The following is a 20010-nucleotide window of genomic DNA, read 5'->3' on the forward strand; positions in this document are numbered from 1 at the left end:
CACCCCGCCGCCATCGCGCGCATGCGCACGCACCCTCCGCGAACCAACGCATGCGCAGCTCAGGCCGGGAGGGGGGGCTCCGCGCTTCCGCCTCCCGCCGGCGCCGCCCCGGCCGCTTCCGGGAGTCGTCGGCTCCGCCGAGCGCCCGGCCCCGGCCCCGGGCACGGCGGCGGCCCCGGCCCTGCCCGGCCCGGCCCTGCAGCAGCGGCGGGGCTCGGCCCCAGGAGGCCGCTGAAGGAGGAGCCGGGAAGGTCGGTGAGGAGCCGGGAAGGTCAGTGCTGGAAAGGAGAAGGGTCGAGCCCTGTGGGGAGGAGGGGGTCGAGCCCCGCAGCGCTGCGAGGGGGGGAACCGGGCCCTGAGGGGGGGCCTGGGAGGCACCGGGGGGGCCGTGCGGGGCTCGCACCGCTGGGTCGTGGGCACGGGGATGTGGCTGAGAGCCTCGCCGGGGATGTGATGGGGTTGGGGGCACGGTGGCTGCTCACCATAACGGGGTTAGAGGAGGTCTTTGGGAGCTGACTCTCTCCTGCTTCGAAAATGTGCCGATAAAGCAGAGCTCCGATGGTTATTTAGTAAATTAAATGAGAACTTGAGGCTTTTAGGGCAGATTTTAATGACTGAAAGCTCGTGGTGTCCAAAAAAAAAAGATAACGCTTCTTATCTGCCTTTAAACTTCTCTTGCTTTTGCTCTAACTTACTACATTTTGTACCGTACTTTTCTGATAAATTCCCTGTTTATGCCTTTTCTGAAAGCATAGGGAAGCGAATTGGTAGCATACTGCAGCAGTAGGAAGGTTGAAAATGAAGAATGGAAAGGAAATGTGAGAGTTTATTTTTTAATTGCTGTGAGGAACTGTTGAAAATAAAGGCTTTAGCACTCTCTTAATCGATGTTGAAAATCGCCAGTGCAAATATTTTAGCTTTGATCTGTGATGTTACTTTCTGTAACCTTGAAGGAGAAACTGTATGTGGATATGGATACGATAAGTGGCAGTGCCTGGTACTGCCACCCGGATACTGCAGTGCACTCACTGAATGAGATACCCAGGCTCATCCTCAAGTGAATGTGAGGATAGGGAATAAATTTATCAGTGTAAAAACCACAGTAAGAAAAAAGAAAAAACAGACAACTCTACAGAGCGTGAGGCAGTTGCCATTGGCAAAGGTGTAAAACTTCCAGTTGCCACATAGCGATGTGATATTTGTTTAAGCTTTCTGGAGTCTAATCTGAACTTGAGCCTGTGGCCCTGTTCCAGAAGAGGTAAGATGTAAAGCCCAGCCGTAGCTCCCACATATCGTGCTTGTGTCCTTTCTTGAGTAAAGGTTGTTTGCTAATCCAGAAGTGTTCTCTCCTTGCTGTTGAAACCCAGTGAGCTCATCATGTATCGGATCGTGTGCATCTTTCATGGGCTCTGAAGTCTCATGAAATGGGTTCCCTCTGATTTCCATATTTATGGAGGAAAAAAAAAGATACCTAGCATCTTAGAAGCTGTTTGGTATTTTGCTGAATATGGAAAAGTGAATTGGTACTGCAGATTTATCAGGTTTGTTGCTGACAAGCAAAACGCTTTAGTACATTTTATAGTGTTCTGAAGGCCTGCAGAGTTTTTTCTTTCATTTTGTATTTTTCATTTTTGTTTTACCCAGGGTGCCAGTTCCTGTTTTTTTGTGGATGTTTATAAAGATGCTAGCAGCATAAAGACACGAGCAATTAGATGAGCAGCTTGCCTGTAAGACATCCATACTTAATGCTGAGTTACTGTATTCCTTTTCTCTGAGGTCATGTAGCACATCCCCTTTTCAGAGCTGAAAAGAAACTCTTCCAGTGTTTTCTGTGGCTTTTGACTTGCTGTAGAGACTGGCATAAGGAGAACCATTACAATAGTTTTAAACTTGCCTGTTAAATATGTAATTTACTGAAGATCATCTCTTGAATTCATCCTTGGATGTGTGCATGCAGACAGCATCATGTTGATGTGTTTCCACTGCAAATTGTCAGTGTGCCTGCAGCAGAGCAGGTGGAGTTCAATAAAAGGAAGGGCTAAAAGGTATAAACGAGGAATTCCCAAGATAAATACAGTACAAAATATGTTAGAGCAAAAGCAAGAAGGTTTTTAGAGAGGTGATGAGCCGTGTCACCGAGGCCACGGGACAGAATCGGGGTTGTAGTTGATGGATTTATTTGGATTGTAGTTGCTGGACTGGTCCTGCTGAGTGCCAGCTGCTCAAAGCAGTTCTTGCACATTTCATGGTTGCTGAGAAAGCTTAACCTTGAAGTCGTAGTACCGAGCAGACAGAGTTCCCTGCTGCAGAGCTTCCTGCTGCAGAGCTAGGCTGTTGCTGGGGCTGACCTAAAGGCTTTTCAGTACAGTTAATGGTCAATGTAGTTATTGGAGTAGTTTTATTTGTTTGCCGGGAGGTTGTTTGCCAGATAAGTCACTGAGCAGGGCCTGAAATGAGCCACAGTTTACTTATTAAGTGGCTTTGCAGTTGGGGTTGTATGTATCTGTAATGAAAAGTGAGTTACCCAAATCAGGCGTGATTATGTCTAGATGCTGGCTGATGGATATTTATTTATCGGTCAGCAGTGAGCGGTCCAAATTGCTGATGGTTTCAGATACAGTAATAGGTTTGCCCACTTGGTTTACTTTTAAATTTTGCAGTTTTTATCGAAGTTAATGTTTAAGCTATTTTATTTTAATGAGACTATGGTTCTGTAATCGTGATTTGCCACCAGTGCTGTGTTTGCTGTGTAGGATTTAAATCAATCATATGTGAACACTGCACGGTTGTTGCCCTAGTGTGTGGTATCAGACAGCATCCCTATGACTTCTCGCTTATCTGTACTTAGTCAGCAAAGTTGAAATAAAAGCATTCTCGTTGCTTCATTGAAACTGAAGTATGAGGAATTGTAAGAACTGTCTTGTGTAACTAGAAAGAAAAAGTGACCCAAAAAGATTTGGGTTTTAATGACTGGATTTTAAACCTGTACATCAATTATTATCTATATCTGTTTAAAAAAAAAAGTGTGTTTTTTCTAGAACTGCAAGCACGTTAGGCCCAGTCACTTCACAACACCATCTTTCCAGCGATCTTGAGTTTGTAATGTAACATCAAATTTATTTATTTTTATATATTGCCATGTGCTTTCTAAGCAGTCCACTTGTCACTTCTTACTGTTATTGAAATGATCTCTCTGCTGTTGGGCCTGTGTTTCATTAACAATGAGAGCAGGTCAGATAAGACATACTTAACCTGAGAATTTCAAATAACACTTAAGAGGGGAGCTATATCAGATTAGATTTAATATAATCACCTGTGCAAATAGATGACATTTTGCATGAGATGTTGAATAATTCAGTGTTATCTTCCAGTGCCAGCTAACGACTTGTAAAAGGTCAAATTAAAAACTGCTGCTTGGAGTATTAGGGTTTAAAGTATCACGCTATGCCTGGAGATTTGGACTTCAAATGTGTAACAGATGCAATGTAAATTTTGGTTAGGACAGGCAGCAAATAAATTAGCAGTCTATGGGAAAGCTGTGAGCATCTCGGGGGTACAAAGCTCTCTGTGAAGTGTAAGTGCTTTTCAGACATTGATCCCCTTCCTCTTGAAGGGGGATGGAGGTGGGGGGTAATGGTGGAGGCAGCTAGAGAGGAGAACAATGTGCAGGAGCAGGGGAAGTGGGTGTGGAGGGAGGGATCACATGAGAATAAATCTGTTCTTGCACAAGGTGGACCATGATGGCACTTCCATGTAAACTGGTCGTGGGGATGCTACAAGGAACCCTGACATTTTCCACAAATCTGGACAGAGGATTAGGGAACTGACCAAACAAATCACGTCCCTGTCTTGTCAATGAGTTCACTGCTCGTAATTCCGAGTGATTACTCTGACTTCAATATTTCACCTGCAGAGGCTTAGCGTGTCGTCTTCTATTGCTTGTCATCCTCAGCTCGGAGAGCGGGTGGGTGATGCTGCAAATGAATGTGATATACACTCAGCGTGTCTTCTTTTTGTGAGTTTCTGCTCTGCTTCCACAAAATGCCATGTCAATGACAGCTTAATGACTGTGGGTTTCACAACATTGTGAAAACTTGTTTAACAAAAATATAAAAGGTTATTTATAAAGCAAAACAGAAAGCAGTCAGGAGCTTCACTTAGTTATACGTGCATAAAAAGAACTTCCTTACCTTTTAGGCTTCTATAGATTATACAAGTTTGTTTAAATAAGACATGAGTCTTCTAATTTCCAGGGGATTTCTGTCTTGGTGTAACTTCCATTGAAGTGGAAAAAACTGAACACGTACACTGAAAAATTCCATCAGTAGTGTTGCATTTGAAATAGCCAACTATTTTCAGAAGCTTTCCGTTAAAATTATCTTCATATTTGCTTTAGCTGTTAAATGCCAGAATCCTTACATTACTCTCAAAATGCCTTAATTTAAATGAACCTTCCATGTAAGAGTGAAGCTTCACAGGGCTTATTTTAATTACTATAAAGTAAAACAACTGAGGAAACAAACCTAGGTACTTCCTCATCCATGGTTAGGCACAAATATGAAATTCTTTCTACAAGCTGGTCATCTCACCCTTTTATTATATAAAACAAAGGAAGAAAGTCTTCCTTGATTGAATATGGGAGATTTAATTGCAAGACAGATGTTTGTTTGCAGGGATCCCAACTTAGTTTTTGGGAACAGCAACACTTTGTGAGCATGCATGTGCTTGCTAACTCTGCCAGTCAGAAACTCAGAGCCCCACTCTTCTCTTCCCCAACTAGGCAGCTAGCTTGGGGTTTTGTTCTGCAGTCCTGCTTCAAATGCCACTGGTGATTTCCAAACTTTAACCGCTGAATTTTTCAAGCTTTGAAGTACCTGGCTCTCTAAATAAAATGCTTCTCTTCTTCTTTCATGATGAGGAAAGTAAACCTCTAGACTGCTTAAAAAATGCTGCCACTTCACACGGTCTGTGTGTTGGGCTTGAGTACTGCATCCTTGTAAAAAGGAAGGAATGTGATTCAAGTTTGTGAAACGTTCGTATTGTGAAATCAGCATGGTTAGAACAGCTCCTGACAGTGTTTCAGTCCTTATACTGCCCTGTGTAGCATAGGTCTCATGGTAATTATTTGCCTCTCTGGTGGAATTCCAGCAAGGAGAACTTTCTAAGTGCATATTTCCATTGGCATAATTGTGGGCCATTTTCTTTTATATACAGATTCTGGAAGGAGTAGCTTCTTTATTTTAAAATGGTCATAGCTAGGTCTAATAATTGTTTAAAACAAACTTTCATAGTTTACCTTGAAATTATAAAAATAGTGCTATTCATGCTTGTTACAAGAAAAAAAAAGCTTGCTGTAAGCAATGAAGTCAGTCAAAGTTTGGGATTTTTCGGTATCCTTTAACTCCTAACCATAGGGGAACAGCAAACAGGAAAAACTTCTTGGGTACATTAATTTGTAATGTTAAAATCTGGATACCCAACTCATCTTAAACAGAAAGTATGAATGGGATAGATCTTGTTCAGTGTTACTTGAAACACTCTTTAGACTTTTTCAGAATGTTGTTTATGATAGGTTAAGCAGTGTAAAAGTTTCTTCCTGTGGTCAGAACCTTGTTTGCTGTAATTACATGCAGCATATTTCAAAGTGCTCCTATCACCATGCGTTATTTGTGCTTGACATTTTCCTGATGAAGCAAGAGTCCTTTACTAATGAGTTTTTTGATGATGTCTTTTCAGATTACAACAAATACGACTATGTGAATAGCCTAGTATAGCCCGAAGGAAGGACATGATGTCAGAATAACATACAAAACATTTGTGAGGTATGCAGTTTTTTTTTCCTGTTGTGTTAAAAACTTCTTGTTTGCCTTTGATGCAGTTAAAATGAACACAGTAATTTCATGTCATTCCATTTGCATGCTGCAGTAGTTGCGTGCACAATTAATCAAAAATTCACGTCATGACGTACAGTACTATTGATTTATGTCTTTTCAGAATCTCGATGTCCCTATTTATGGTAACTTGTTGGTTTTAGCAACTGAAAACTTGCCTTGATTGAAAAATAATTGTATGTTTCTTCTGCTGAGATACCGCACCCTAGGTGGATGGAATTCCAAATTTGTGTTGTGTATGAGGCTTCAGATTGGGAGCTTGATTTTTTTTTTTTTTGGTTCATTGATTCCTCTAAAACACTTCAAAGCATCTATACAGCAAGAGGTCTTGGAGGAATAACAATTTTAAATGTTGTGTTTGAATCTCTGCACTTCAATCTGCATATATTTGCTGTCACTTCTAGTCTTTAAGATTTTTCCAGCCTTTTTCCAGCCTAGTTCTAGCCATTAAACCTGAAGGATCTGAAAGATTTGCTAGGCAGAATATGTTTATCTGACTTGATTCCCATAGATAAGACAGAGTTTTTTAAAGGATCTAAAACCACATAGCTCTATCTGCAACCTGTGTCAAATGTGAGTCTTGGTGATGGTCACTTTGACCAGTTTAGACCAACAAAGTGATCCTGTATTCAAGGTTTTGGGATGTAACGTGAAGTCTCAATATAGGCTACTGTTATTATGGGGAAAGACCTGAGACTTTCGTGTGGTTGTCATCAATCAATATAATGCTTTCAAGTTTCCCTCTGATATGGCCTTTAATAGCATGAATCAATATAATTTTTAGAGCACAGCATACTCCTAAGGTTGAAGTCTAATCTTGATGCATAACATTTAAGCTTTGTCTCCAGTTTGTTGGTAGCACTTCAGTTCTACTATTCTGTGTCTTTGCTTGTTAGAGACGTCTGGAAAATAATTCTGTTTTCCTGAAGGCTCTTAAGGTTTCAAGTCATATTTTTGTTCCACATTGGAACAACAACAAAGCCCTAAAAGCGTTTTCATGAAATTAAATTAATTAATATGTTCTTTGAAAATCTGATTCATATAATCTGCTGCCACGCTAATTTAGCCACTGCCATTTGTTTCCCTTAAGTCTGGTTTGATCTAAAATCGTTTTGTCAGTTATCCGATGTATTTTTGTAACTGTCTTGTTGTCTTTTTTTTTTTTTCTTCTTTAAATACAATAGCACTTTTGTCAACAAACGTACTTGCTTTCTAACTTGCTCTGTTTTTCATTAACAGTGTACTGGAACAGCTTTGTTTCCATTCTGTTTTTTCCTTCTGCTTTTCCCTGGGTTGCAGAAGCAGTACAAAACCTCAACAGGCTGGTGCCATAGTTTGCTGTTTTCTGAGAGACACAAACTGTAATTTTGGGAAGAGTTTGCCATTTGGAGTAGTCCAAGATAAAAGAAAGAGGTTGCATTTTTACTATAAGGAGAATGGTTTACAGGCATAGCAAAGTGGAAATAAAATGATTCAGGCATTGAAGTAGCATAAGAAAAAATATAGTTATGGGATTATAACACTCAGTGAAGAGCTTACAGAAACTTTGTTGAAACTTTGTAAATGAGTCTCTTCTGATAACAATTTTTTTCTTCTGATGACAGAAATATTTTATTCTTATGCTGTCACAGAATTGTTCAGTTTTTGATCAAAAAAAAAAAATCCCATTAATTATTTTGAAGCTGTCTTACAAAAATAGGAAAGGAGAGCACCCCTAGTTCTGGTTTCCTCACATGTAATAATGGTATATTTGCTTCCCCCAGGGCAAGTCCGGAAAACCATGCAGTCATCAGGGCACAGATTCCGTGATGTTGAGCACCACCCGCTTCTCGCCGAAAATGACAGCTACGATTCCTCTTCATCAGAGGCCGACATGGCAGAGAGGGTTTGGTTCATCCGAGATGGCTGTGGTATGGTCTGTGCTATAATGACATGGCTTCTGGTTGTCTATGCAGACTTCGTAGTGACTTTTGTCATGCTGCTGCCTTCCAAAGACTTTTGGTACTCTGTGATCAACGGTGTTCTCTTTAACTGCTTGGCAGTGCTAGCTTTGTCATCGCATCTGAGAACTATGCTAACAGATCCAGTAAGTATGCGATCACTCCTTGGTGTTGGAGTACTCTTTCATATAGCTCATCGGCTACAGACAGATTTGGAAATGTGGTATCTGTGCATTCTTGCCAGGGAAGGTAGTGTTAGATGCAAACTCCTCGAGTTGGAGGGACCATATCTATGCTTTGCAGATTGTTTTGTCAATGAAACTACAAATAAGCTTTGACTTGAGGAGCAGGCAGCATAAAATGAATTATAAGGGAGAGGTAGGCTCACAAGAAATACATTTCATTTGTTAAATATTAACCCAGTTCTCTGAAGACACTGATAAAGGCGCTGATAAAGCTTTAGGCTTTTTTTTTTTAATCCTCACTTCTCCTTTTTTCCCCTAGATTTATTTTCAAAACTTCATAAAAAGCTGTAGTTACATCCTGTTGATCATTTGAAATGTCTTCCTTTTATGACAAGTGGAGGAACTTTTAGACATAAACATGCTGAAAATTCTCTATCACATACCCACATAAAGTCACAAGTACTGTACTACGTCACTTGTGTTATCTCATTTAGATATGTGGAGTCATTGGGAAGCAAGATTTAAGTTTAACAGGCATGCGGTTGTAAGAATAAATCTGAGAGGTCTTAGAAGCATTCATTTCTTAGGACTTCTAAATTCAGGAATTCAAGAGGTTACATTGTTTATGTTGTACAAAAGTCTGTCACTCTTTTAGGAAAGAAATCTGTGGAGAGAGGATTGAGGGAGAGAAAAAATTTTCTTCGTGATTTTGAGACAGTAAGAGTATATAAAAATTAGGGAGTGGTCCAAATAAACAGCGGGGTGTTACAGCTAATGATTTACTAGATAGTTGATTTATTTCTGAGTCCACACCCAGTGATGAAAATGTTATGACTTCTGCGGACTGTGACAGCTAAGAAACTTAATAGTTTAAGGTTATGTTACTTAAAAATATGTACTGTTATACTGTATGTCTTTCTAGACTCATGTTGTTCTTTATGGATAAAACATGATTGAAACTGAGATGATTCACCACCTTTTTTTCTTCACTCCTCTCCTTCTGTCTCCCAGAATGGAAGACATGACTACACGATAGTTACTAAGATTGAAGGAAAGAGGAATAAACCACCTGTAAATACATGTGAATTATAAGATACTCTCATAAATATATATATTTGTAATTGAAAAGAATTAACAACAGTCAGAGCAGAAAAGATATTATGGAAATAGAGTGTATTTTATCATCAAAATGCTAAAACTGTGACCTGAGGATGCAGTCCTTATTGACAAGTGAATAGGTGAATTTGAGAGATGTTTTATGAGGCTGAATTTATCCAGAAGAAGATAAGTTTATGCATCTAGAAATTTTCTCTGTCTTTGAGATAGGAAACTACTTTACTGTAGACATGGTGAACTAACTTAAATGTGAACATTCATACTGAAAAACAAAGCACAAAAGCAATACACCATGGTGTTTGGAAGCTCTCTCTTTTGTACCCCTTCAAAGGCAGCTGGCTCAAGTTTGAAGCACCATAGCACCATTTAGCCAAAGAGTGCTGTTGTGCAGAGTCCATCTGGGGCAGGTCTTGCACTGCCTCTCAAGCAGGATAAACGCAAGGTTGTTACTCCAGGCCGTGGGCCACAAAAACAAGTGAAGAATCTGCCCAAGTCTAAAGTTATTTTACAGTTGAATGTGAAGTGCCTGCTGGTTTGTTAATCCTGTCCCAAAAATTTAAGGTGTGTACATAAGTGATGATGTTGCCAGTGGGCTTTTTTTCTACCAAGAGGCAATTATTTGCAGTTGATTTAAGCCAACCTGGAAGAAGTTATCCCTGTGTGAAGTAAGCGATGGCCTGGAGGAGTTGGTGCAGAGAAGCCGTAGCACTTTCATTTCACATTGTGCTTTATTTCAAAATCACTTCCTGTCACAGATAAGTGTTTAACTCCATAAATAAGCAAAGTGACAATGGTACTTTGCATTAGTAGGGAGAAAATAATGCAAAATTATATTCTGATATCTTGGGGCTATAGACTAATTTTGTTACTGGAAGAAGCAATTCTGCCTCTCTCTGGCTGCTCATCATCATTCTCTGTGTCAGAGCAGCTGCTAATGCAGCTCTGTCATGAAAATTTGGAGAATTAGTAACCTAAAAACCAAATTCTTTTCCTGTTGGGTTATTTTTCTTCTGGATCAGTTCCTTCAGTGTGTTTGCCATGCATATACACAAACTTTCACAGTAGCAAAAGGCAGAAGGAAATGCTAGGGGCAGGCTGGAGAAGCTGATGGTGGTACAAGACAGTGTGCAGGTCAAAAGTTTGAGTGTAAAGGCGGAAAATAATGGTGATTTGTGATTCTAGAAAACTTGTGTACATGGGGCAGGAGGAAAAATCATGGAATTGGAGAGTTTAAGTGAAATCTTTTAAGTAGTTGTGGCTGAGCTAACTTGTGGATGGCTTGGCCTAATAACGGAAAGTCACAATTAACATGAGAAATCATAGTGCTGAGTAGTGCTTGCTTGGAGTAACTTATAAGCAAATAGTGTACCTGTCATGCCTCTGTCTGCATGTAAAGATGTGTCTTCCTCTTCATTCCATTTAAGTGACTACAGATTCCATCAGAATTGCGCTAATACTTGGCCACAGGTGAGACTCACTGAAATGAAACTGAACTTGGGGTCAAGCAAGAGGTAGCTTAATCATTTGGAAGTGATTCTGGCTTATGACAGACTAACTTAAAGTAAATTAACTTGTTTCAGCAGTTATCTGGAGATTACTGGTCTGAAGTCTGTAAAATGTATTTTTAAATGTGCTCATACCATTTAAGCAGCTCTTTCTCTTTTAATTGAAATGATTTCAGGGGGCTGTACCCAAAGGAAATGCCACTAAAGAATACATGGATAATTTGCAACTAAAACCAGGGGAAGTGATCTACAAATGTCCAAAGTGCTGTAGTATCAAACCTGAACGTGCACACCATTGCAGGTATGCCATAGTTGTTTTTAAGCAATTACTCATATTGAATCTAGGAATAATGTTCCTGTTTTGCATGATATTTTTTTCCCACAAATTTATTTCAATACCCAGTATTGATCTGTGCATATTTCTTGTACATCGTTCTAATTATCATAGCACACTTGTGATAATATAGGGCAAAGGAAAGAATTTCAAGGAATTTTCAGATATAAGCTGATTAAAGAAGACTCCTGCAATCCTAAATTAAAACAATACAGATGAGTTTTTAACTATTGCTTTAGTTTGTATTCTTCTTGTCTTTTTAGTGCTTCATTTGATACTATATGTGAATTGCTTGGTTATTTTCCAAAAGTTGCATGAAAAATCAGTTAAATGTGCATCAGCTTGTTGAAGATTTCATTTTCATTAGGACAGAAGTGATGATAATTTGACCTTAGTGTGCTATGCAAGAGATAGTAAATACCTCCATTTTTCATTACTTCTCAGTCTTTTGAGTTTTCAGGCGCTGTGGATATGCATTTGTAATATTTATTGTGTGAGAGTTGAAAATAGATATGCCTGCATAATTAAGGCTTACATAAATATGTAAATATTCTAGTGGCCCTTCCTAGTTGTGAAGGGTGATGTGTATTGAATTGTGTGGTGTATTCAATTTAAGTTTCTGAGTTAGTAGCCGTCAAAAGAACAGAAGTCTTGTCAGGGCTCTCAAATATTCTGGAAATGTGTGGTTTCTAAATTAAAAGTCTCAGTGTATGTCACTTATCTGTGTGAAACTTACGGCTGAGCATCCATTTCCACTATAAATATTCTGCCTTGGCACTGAAATCTTGTCCTTATCTCAGATGTGAGTGGGTTTGTGTGTCTGGAGTGTGAAGGGAGAAGTTTCATATATAGCCAAGTAGAAAATGCTCTTCAGTTAATTTATCTGTGTTTCAGGTTAGCTGCGGCATGGATGCAGATACCAGGCCTGGCTTTGTGTGCAGTGAGCTGCTTCGATTAGCTCCAGCAGAGCATTGTGTGAGCACAGCTGTACTGCTCGCTGGGCAGGCTTGGGGGCAGGAGCAAGGCAGCTGCTTTCTTGTGGCAGAAAATAAGCCATCACCCCCTGGGGATGAAGAATAGCTTTGTGCAATCTGCTCAGATGTCTGAGCGTTGTGTTCACGGGATGCAGTAAAGAGATAGAGGCTCTGCTGCGTGTAGGTTGGATCTTGTTGATTTGCTCAGTGTAGATGTAGGCCGGCTTCCACAGGGACTTTGCAGGTATCTTTGTGAAGTGTTTCCCACATCTTTGTTCCCTGTAGAATTGGCTAATTGGAAATAACCCTAAATGAAGACATTTTATTTTGAATGCTGCATAGGAATAAAGAAGCTGGAGGACTGGAGAGCCTAGAGCCTGTACAGCTGCAAGGCTCTGCTTGTGTGGTGGATGTGCAGCTATCAGCTACAGAGGCTTCAGGAGAGTGCTGCAGAATCCCTGGGCTACATCTGGGCTGTCATTCTCAGGTGCTATTTTGTTGGGTGTTGCAGTAACCTGTGATCCCAGAGAAGGCAACGTTGATTTAAAAATTAGTATTTCTTCATGGAAAAAGAATAAAACGCTAAGGAAGGACTTCTTATACATTATTGATAGCAAGAATTGAAGCAACATTTCCTTGGGAAGGCTTGTGCCTGGAAGTGCGCACGTGATCCTTTGTAAGCCTGTCGCATTTTCCTCAGGAGCTGGATATTTGGGTTAACTCTACTTATTTGTTACCCGTACCATGCTGCTAGTAATGTCAGTTAACTTTTCTAAAGTAAAACAAAGGATTTTTCTTGTAGTTTCTTGAAGGTTGGATACGTGATGCAAAGAAAGACAAACGATCTGGAAGTCACTTACCAGAATCTGCTTCTTTGCTGTATATTTAGCACTGCAGAAGTGTCCCAGATAGCAAAAAAGGTTTGCTTGATTACACTGCCAGCTTTTTATTGGCTTACAAACCCATTCCAAGGATATTAAAAAGACGGTCTAGTCCCAAATAGTCAAAGTGGCAATTTGCTGATAGAAGAGAGTTGAAAATGGAAATTGAAGTTGGTTCCTGTTGGGAAATAGTTACACTCAAAGCCACAGCGCAGGTTTTGAGTAGTAAATTATTAACAGAAGAGGCTCTTATGCTGTTGTTATCAAAACTGTTGCGCAACGCTGCAGAAGTTCTTTTGAGGAAGAAAAATAGTTTCATAATGCACATTAGTGACGGGAAAACAAGAAAGAAACCTTTCTTTACAGCTAAGTAGCCTCCATAAAATACTTGAAACTAAGATTGCACTGAGTAGTTAATATTTTCAGCATAAGGAGGAGGCTTGGCCCATGTGAATGTTTTATCAGCTTCACCGAAGGAGCACAGCTGTCATTATCTCCAGCCTGTGTGTGTGTACAGGGAGCTGTTCAGAATCAGGTCACTGAGATGTTTGCATGAGTTTTTCTGTGAATTTCTGTCACCCAGACCAGGTCCTCTGCAGCCACTTGCTGTGCCTTTCTGAAAGGTATCTTCTGCATTCAAGTATAGTCGCACTTGCAGTTGCCTGAATGCGTTCAGCAGCAGCACTGAGCTGGAGGAGACCTTCCTTTATCCACAGCTGCGTTTTCTCACTGCCATGCTGCTCCTTCCTCCTGAGTAGGCGTGAGTGTTCATGCAGCTGCTCAGTGAAATGACCCAGCTTGGAGCTAAGGGAGCGAATTCCCCAAACTCTCTGCTGCACGAACATCTGTGCTGGGAGAAGGGAAGGAGCAGGATACCGGGGTAGGAAACAAGCTGCCCCACTGTCTGCAGCATCACTGCCAGTTTGTTTGTTGGCTGGAAGTGTTGGCTGAATCGTGGTGTTAAATGAGAAATGAAGGCAGGGTTCCAGACATCTGATGTCTTGGAAGAGCTGAGTAGGCTTGTGAGAAATACTGAATGAGCAAAAGTGAGTCCGGCCCACTTCGCATCCTTCATGTTTGGCTTGATTTGAATCCGGGTATGATTTTATTCAGTACTTTACCTTAATAGTCTCTTAGGGTGACAGCATGTCTTCTGTGTTACATCAGAAGGCTTGCATGGCTTTGCTGGCGTTAGCTCACCTTCCCCAGCCTCGCGGGTGGTAATGAGAGGCTGACTTACAGGCTCACACTGTGAAAGGATTATCTTCTGGAGAGCCTTCTGAATGCATCCTCTTGAATGATACCTGCTTCTTCCACACTAGAGAATGGTTGCGGTGTTTGCTTGTGGCGTTGGTTTTCCATGTGTGACTGGCATCATTTGAAAAGCAATTTGCATCAGTGAATTTATCGTCTTCAGTGCCAATAAACCAAGAGGCAGCAGGAACACAGGTACTGGGTCATGATAGCCCAGAGTGAAGGGAGCTTTGGAAGAGCAGTGTGAGATTTGGGTTTCCTTGCTATTACCTGCACAGGAGCACGTTCTGCTTCTTGCTGAATTACTTTGTAGTCATGCACATGCAATGACTTAAAAATGATTTTGTGTGTGAGAACACTGATTTATTTTTTTCCACCTTTCTTCACTCTAGTGACAATCATTTAGCCTTGCTTTGTGGCTTGTTGCTGCAGCACTCATAGATATTATACATAAATAAACAATAAAAACAAAGGGTTTTGAATAACGGTGTCTGGATTTGTGAGGCTTATTTGGCTCTGTTTGCTGAAATGAAAATGCGTAACAGTTTTGGATGCCTTGCAGGGAAATATGAAACACTTTGAGTCTGTGCCTATCTGAAGTACAAAGCTAGGCAAATGAAATATTAGCGTTATTTAAGCTATTGATGATACAAGGAAGAAGTTCAACACATTGCAGCTGTTCTGTTTTTCTTGCATAACTGTTCACATCTGGTCGCAGATGGGCCTGAATAGAAGAGAAATGAGCCCTCCAGTGCCTTATGGCCCAGCAGATACAAAATGGAGTTATTGAAATATTTGACTTTTTCTGGAATTAGCCATGACTCAGAACTGAGCAGAAACTAAGCGATTAGTTACAGATCTAACAAAGAACATTAGTGTTTAAGTATCCATTAATAAGTAGGCAAAGAATGTGTGCTGTGTATAGTTTCAATTCTTGTTTTATGTTGAAGAGGTGAAGGGTGGCATGATAAGCCGTTGTTTGTTTGCAATTTTGGTTGTATGTGTTTGGAGTTGTATGGCCAGTTGATACCTTGAGTAACAATTTTTGTGTAAAATCATTTTCCAGATTCAGAAACTACTCTTACAGCTTGTAACCCTACAGATTGGAAATAATGATTTCATCTTATATATATATATAATCTTGAATCTAGAATATATTGAGGGTTTGTTCATTCAGTGCTACAAGTGTCTAAAACAAAGTACTGGATTCACTCGGTTGTGTGTTTGTCTGCAATGATTCTCTAAAGTGAGAGCACATATACTATTTATCTAAAGTGAAGAGACAACCTATATGGTCAGTCTTAACCTATATGGTCAGTTTTAAAACAGGTAAAAGTGACCACATATTTTATTTGCATTACTTTAAAGAAACTGGTAATGGAATCACTGTTTTCAGTTTGTCAGGAAAATATAATTCAGCTTGTTGTCTTTTGGCAACTGGATTTCTATTTCAAAATCTAAATGGTTTCTCAACAAATGTCTCTTTTCTTTTCCCTTAGTATTTGCAAACGATGTATTCGAAAGATGGATCACCACTGCCCATGGGTGAATAATTGTGTGGGGGAGAAAAATCAGAGATTTTTTGTTCTGTTTACGGTAAGTGAAAGTCAACAGCAGCATGATCTGGGTTTGAACCTGCCTTGTTTATAACTATTTTGGCTATGCTTATTAGAGAGTAATGGCTTAAGGGCACAACTGTGTTATGTTGTTTGCTTTTCTTCTTCTACCCAAGATATCCTCCAGGTGGGAAGATATTTCTACCCATATTCATTTTAGTATGTTTTGTAAAGTACTGTTTTAAGTCGTCATGATTTTGCAGTTGTATAGTAAAAATCAAAAAAAAGTGTGATTTAGGGAGCTGATTTTTATACACTTTCATCATTGCCTGTGTTTGGGTTAAAAAATTGAAGTGGGGAAGTATGTTCATTGTGCAGTGGTGAAGGCTGGCTGAAAAGAATGTCCAGTTTGTTACCTGGCAGCAGTAAAAAATTAATCTCTCTCTCTCCTTTCCAGATGTATATAGCCCTAATTTCAGCTCATGCGCTCATACTGTGTGGGTTTCAGTTTTTCTCCTGTGTCCGAGGGCAGTGGACTGGTAAGCAATTACTTAATTTTCACTATCGTAATCTAGCAGATACTAAGTAAAAGTCATCATTTTCCACTTATTTCAGTCCCGTGTATTATGCTATATGGTACTTCAAGTGAGGTCCTAAAAACATTTTGATACCTTTTAAGTTTCTTAAAATTGTGACATGTTGCTTCAAGTGTCAAATAGCTAGCTTTTATTCCTGTTTGTTGAAGAGATGTCTTAGCATGAACGTAATCTATAGATCTATTTTTTTATAACTACATATGTTGTTTTCACAGAATGCAGTGACTTCTCCCCACCTGTAACTGTGATCCTGATGATCTTCTTGTGCCTTGAGGGTTTTCTGTTTCTCACTTTCACTGCAGTCATGTTTGGCACCCAAATCCACTCAATATGCAATGATGAAACGGTAAAGATTGCTACTTCTATAAACTATAAAAATTCTACTGGGAAAATCTGATTATATAGAGATTTATTTACATGAGGGAAAATTCTTATTTGTAGGAAAAAAATAATTTGAAATACAGATTTTATTTTCTACAGTTGTAAAATGGTGAGACGTCTTCGGTATTTGCTTTGTAACAGACATTCTCATATTGTTTGCTCTTCGGACAAATTCTGTAGTTAGGTTTTCAGTTACACGTGTTGCACAACTTCAGTTTGGACTTCCACTTCTCAATAATCACAAACTCCTAAAATGTCATGAGAAATGACTGTTTTCTTCAGCTGTTTGCTTAAACTAGCTATCTTGTTTCAACTCTTCACCCTTTCCTACTTTGATATATTTTATTAGAATATAACCATAGTTAGGACATTTGGCTCCCTTGCCCTGAGATCTGCAGAGTTAAGCCTTGAGAAGATGTTTTGCACAAGATAATTGACTGGAAACATAAGAAATTTGAATACTGTGGCTGTTCAGAATTTTCTCATCTGGGGCTGTTTAAAAGTGTACTCTGTACTGAAGAGCTTTGTGTGTTACAGAAGTGAAAAACAACTGGTAAATATCCAGCCTTCATTAGGGGAAAGATTAAAAAAAATAATAATTAAAATAACGCATTTGGGAGAGTAAGCCTAGCTTCAGTAATTAGAGTACAAAGTTGTCTTGGAAGCCTTATTACATGGTTTCATTAAATGAGTAAACAACTTTTAGTGTACATGTCTTGTGTGCAGATGTTCTGGTTTCCAGATCAGCTTTTCTGCTCATTTTGCCTTTCAGTTTGGGAGGCTGGGGGAAAAGGTAGGGGTAGACCAAGCTGTCCTGTATACACTGTATGTTCTAAGTCGTCTGCCTCGTACCCTCAAGGTTAAATCAGCCCCATTCTTATTTCTTCCTTACTGAATAAATAACAGTAAGAAACTAGTCGGCTCATAGTCATAAATTAAAATGTGAAATTGTCATCAATTTTGATAATTCCTATTAGATGTCACTAAACTTTGGACTTCAGTATGTCACTGTGTGTCTGTTTACATACAGGAGATTGAAAGACTGAAGAGTGAAAAGCCAACATGGGAGCGGAGACTACGCTGGGAAGGAATGAAATCTGTTTTTGGGGGTCAGCCTTCACTCCTGTGGATCAATCCTTTTGCAGGATTTCGAATCAGGCGAATTCTACTGAGAACAAAGAAAGGAGGACCTGAGTTTTCTGTTTGAGTCTAGTTATGCTGGAACTTGCAAGAATACTATATAATATTTATTTGGGGCCAGAAACGGCTGTCTACATATAATCTGTGACCAGGTGAAACTGATATCAGACATTTGCTTGTAGCAAGCAGAGTTTTATACGTTTATTGTCACAGACATCTCATTAACTTTCAGAGACACAAACTGGATCTGTAATGGTCTTAACAGCAAGATAACAAAGGAAAAGCACGTGGTCACACTAAAGAAGCCAAATGTTGTCATGCTACTGTAATTTATTTTATGAGATTAATTATGCATTTTTGTTAAACCCTTCTTATTTGACAAATGTTTGGGTAATTACCAGTGTGTTTTTATAAAAATTATATACTTAGGTGCAGTTGTCAATCAAGGAGGAGCATTATGGTGAAAGTTGATCTCAAATGAGACCTAGCCTTCTAAATCCAGTTTTCAGGGAATAGTGGTTTGTTCAGTTTTGATTTCTATTTCAGCTTGTCCTAATAAACAGAGCTGTACTTGTGTCCCACTTCAGACACACATTCCTCATATGCAAGTGATTCAAGGGACTTGTGCACACGACAGCATAACACGTCAGAGGCACTATTACACCCCTGCCAAATGTCTTCCCAGGCTCACAAAAGCATGTCCTGTGTTTGGCAGTTTTAATCTCATGTGGCATTTAGGTAAGTTCTAAATCCTCAGTAAACAACACTTTTAACTAACAACTGCAGGCCAAGTTCTGCCTTCAGATATGCATCTCCAATTCTTAATGCATTGATTCTAGAGGAACTTAAGTGTACATGTTTGAGGATTGTATCTTGTCCTCTGAGCAGGGCTAAGTGGGACCAGTGGCTATATCCCTCTATGTGGGATTAAAATGAAATTACTGGAGATTAGAGTTAATCGACTGAAAACACTTGTCTATAAGATCTTGTTCTGCCTTTTTTTTTTTTTTTTTTTTTTTTACTGCAGGGGCTTTTCATAGATGGAAAGCTATTGACTCAGTGATCCCATGAACAAAGAGGTTGGAAGAACAAGGAAAGTTCCTCTAGTACTGACAGAACTTGCCTCTTTCTCAAGGATTTTAAATGTAGAAGAATCTGCAATAAAATGAATTATTTTTAATTTCACCATTTTCCAACCAAAACTACTTTCATGAAAAGATCTAGAACTGCTTTATGTGGGCCTGACAAACAACAGTAGTGCTAAGAAATGTTTAAATGTTTGTAAATCTGCAAGTAATTAAATGCAAACTGCAAGTAATGAAATTCAACTAACAGTGGATTCTTGAAAAATTACATTTAGACTATTTTTTTGTATTGTTAATTTGTTCTATAAATTACTGACAATATAAAGGATAAAACAGGAGCCTTGATGCATAGCTTGAAATCGTGCCTAGAAAGTAAATAGCTCCCTGTTCTGGGACTTGCCTTAAAATTGTCCTGTTCTTGCTTTTGCTTTGCGAGTTGCACTGATGATCTGTCCCACCTCAAGCAGTTCAATGTGCTGAAGAACCTTGCATTTAATAAGTTTACTTACTACAGGAGTTATACCTTCTTTTTTTCAGTTACCTGCTTCTCCATTTCTTTGTAACTGTTTGTGGCATCTTGGTCCCTGCTTCATCAGGTTTTACACCATTAGGTGGGTGAACTTACTAAGGGGTCCATTTATTATCGATGACCCTGCAAACAGAACTGTGCAATACTACGTAGTAGGTTCACTTTGCCTGGGGGGGATGGTGTGTGTAAGGCTGGAGAATTTGGAGGTGGACACGTCCAATGGAATTGCAGCCGAATGAACAAAAAAAAGTATCTCTCATCTAAGTCAGGGGAATGTTGGAACTTCCACGAGAATCTTTGCATATTCAGTTGCACATCTTAAAGACTGGGAAAAAAAAATGTGTCTGGCTTTGTCATGAGGCTCTTAATGTGTATATTGTTTAATAAAATATCCTGATGAAAATCAGAAAATATCACTTCAAGCGGATGAACTCTGTGACTTAGCAAGTGTGTGCGTGTGTGAAATCAGGTTTACTTGGCTTTTCAAACACTTGTTACGTTGTAATTTTTTAATGTAAAAAAAATAAAGTAATGAAGACTTAGTCGATTAACTTATGTTCCGTATATGTTGCGTTTTTGCACATATACATCCATATTCACATATATTTACATGTCAGCACCTGCAGGTTATGGTCTCATGTTC

General features: G+C 39.4%; 1 protein-coding gene across 2 annotated transcripts; it reads left to right on the plus strand.

Annotated features, from left to right (window-relative positions):
- Nucleotides 1-80: 80 nt before the first annotated feature.
- On the plus strand, nt 81-19918 carry ZDHHC7 (zDHHC palmitoyltransferase 7). 2 transcript variants are annotated; one of them, XM_027466851.3, is made up of 8 exons: nt 81-271; nt 5737-5822; nt 7655-7977; nt 10814-10938; nt 15580-15676; nt 16094-16175; nt 16448-16578; nt 17644-19918. In XM_027466851.3, exons 3-8 carry the CDS (start codon nt 7672-7674, stop codon nt 17818-17820), a joined length of 918 nt encoding a protein of 305 aa, XP_027322652.2. In that variant the 5' UTR covers nt 81-271; nt 5737-5822; nt 7655-7671; the 3' UTR covers nt 17821-19918. The 2 variants fall into 2 exon arrangements, with proteins under 2 accessions (XP_027322652.2, XP_071899812.1); XM_072043711.1 differs by lacking the exon at nt 81-271 and adding an exon at nt 3781-3964.
- Nucleotides 19919-20010: the final 92 nt, after the last annotated feature.

Source organism: Anas platyrhynchos, chromosome 12 (assembly GCF_047663525.1).
Source record: "Anas platyrhynchos isolate ZD024472 breed Pekin duck chromosome 12, IASCAAS_PekinDuck_T2T, whole genome shotgun sequence".
In the NCBI taxonomy this organism is placed as follows: domain Eukaryota; kingdom Metazoa; phylum Chordata; class Aves; order Anseriformes; family Anatidae; genus Anas; species Anas platyrhynchos.

Bases quoted from the DNA above. Each gene is read 5' to 3' on its own strand.
- ZDHHC7 (XM_027466851.3), top strand. From the start codon at position 7,672: ATGCAGTCATCAGGGCACAGATTCCGTGATGTTGAGCACCACCCGCTT. The intron at 15,677-16,093 runs GTAAGTGAAAGT...TCTCCTTTCCAG, and splicing joins GATTTTTTGTTCTGTTTACG to ATGTATATAGCCCTAATTTC. The intron at 16,579-17,643 runs GTAAAGATTGCT...GTTTACATACAG, and splicing joins CAATATGCAATGATGAAACG to GAGATTGAAAGACTGAAGAG.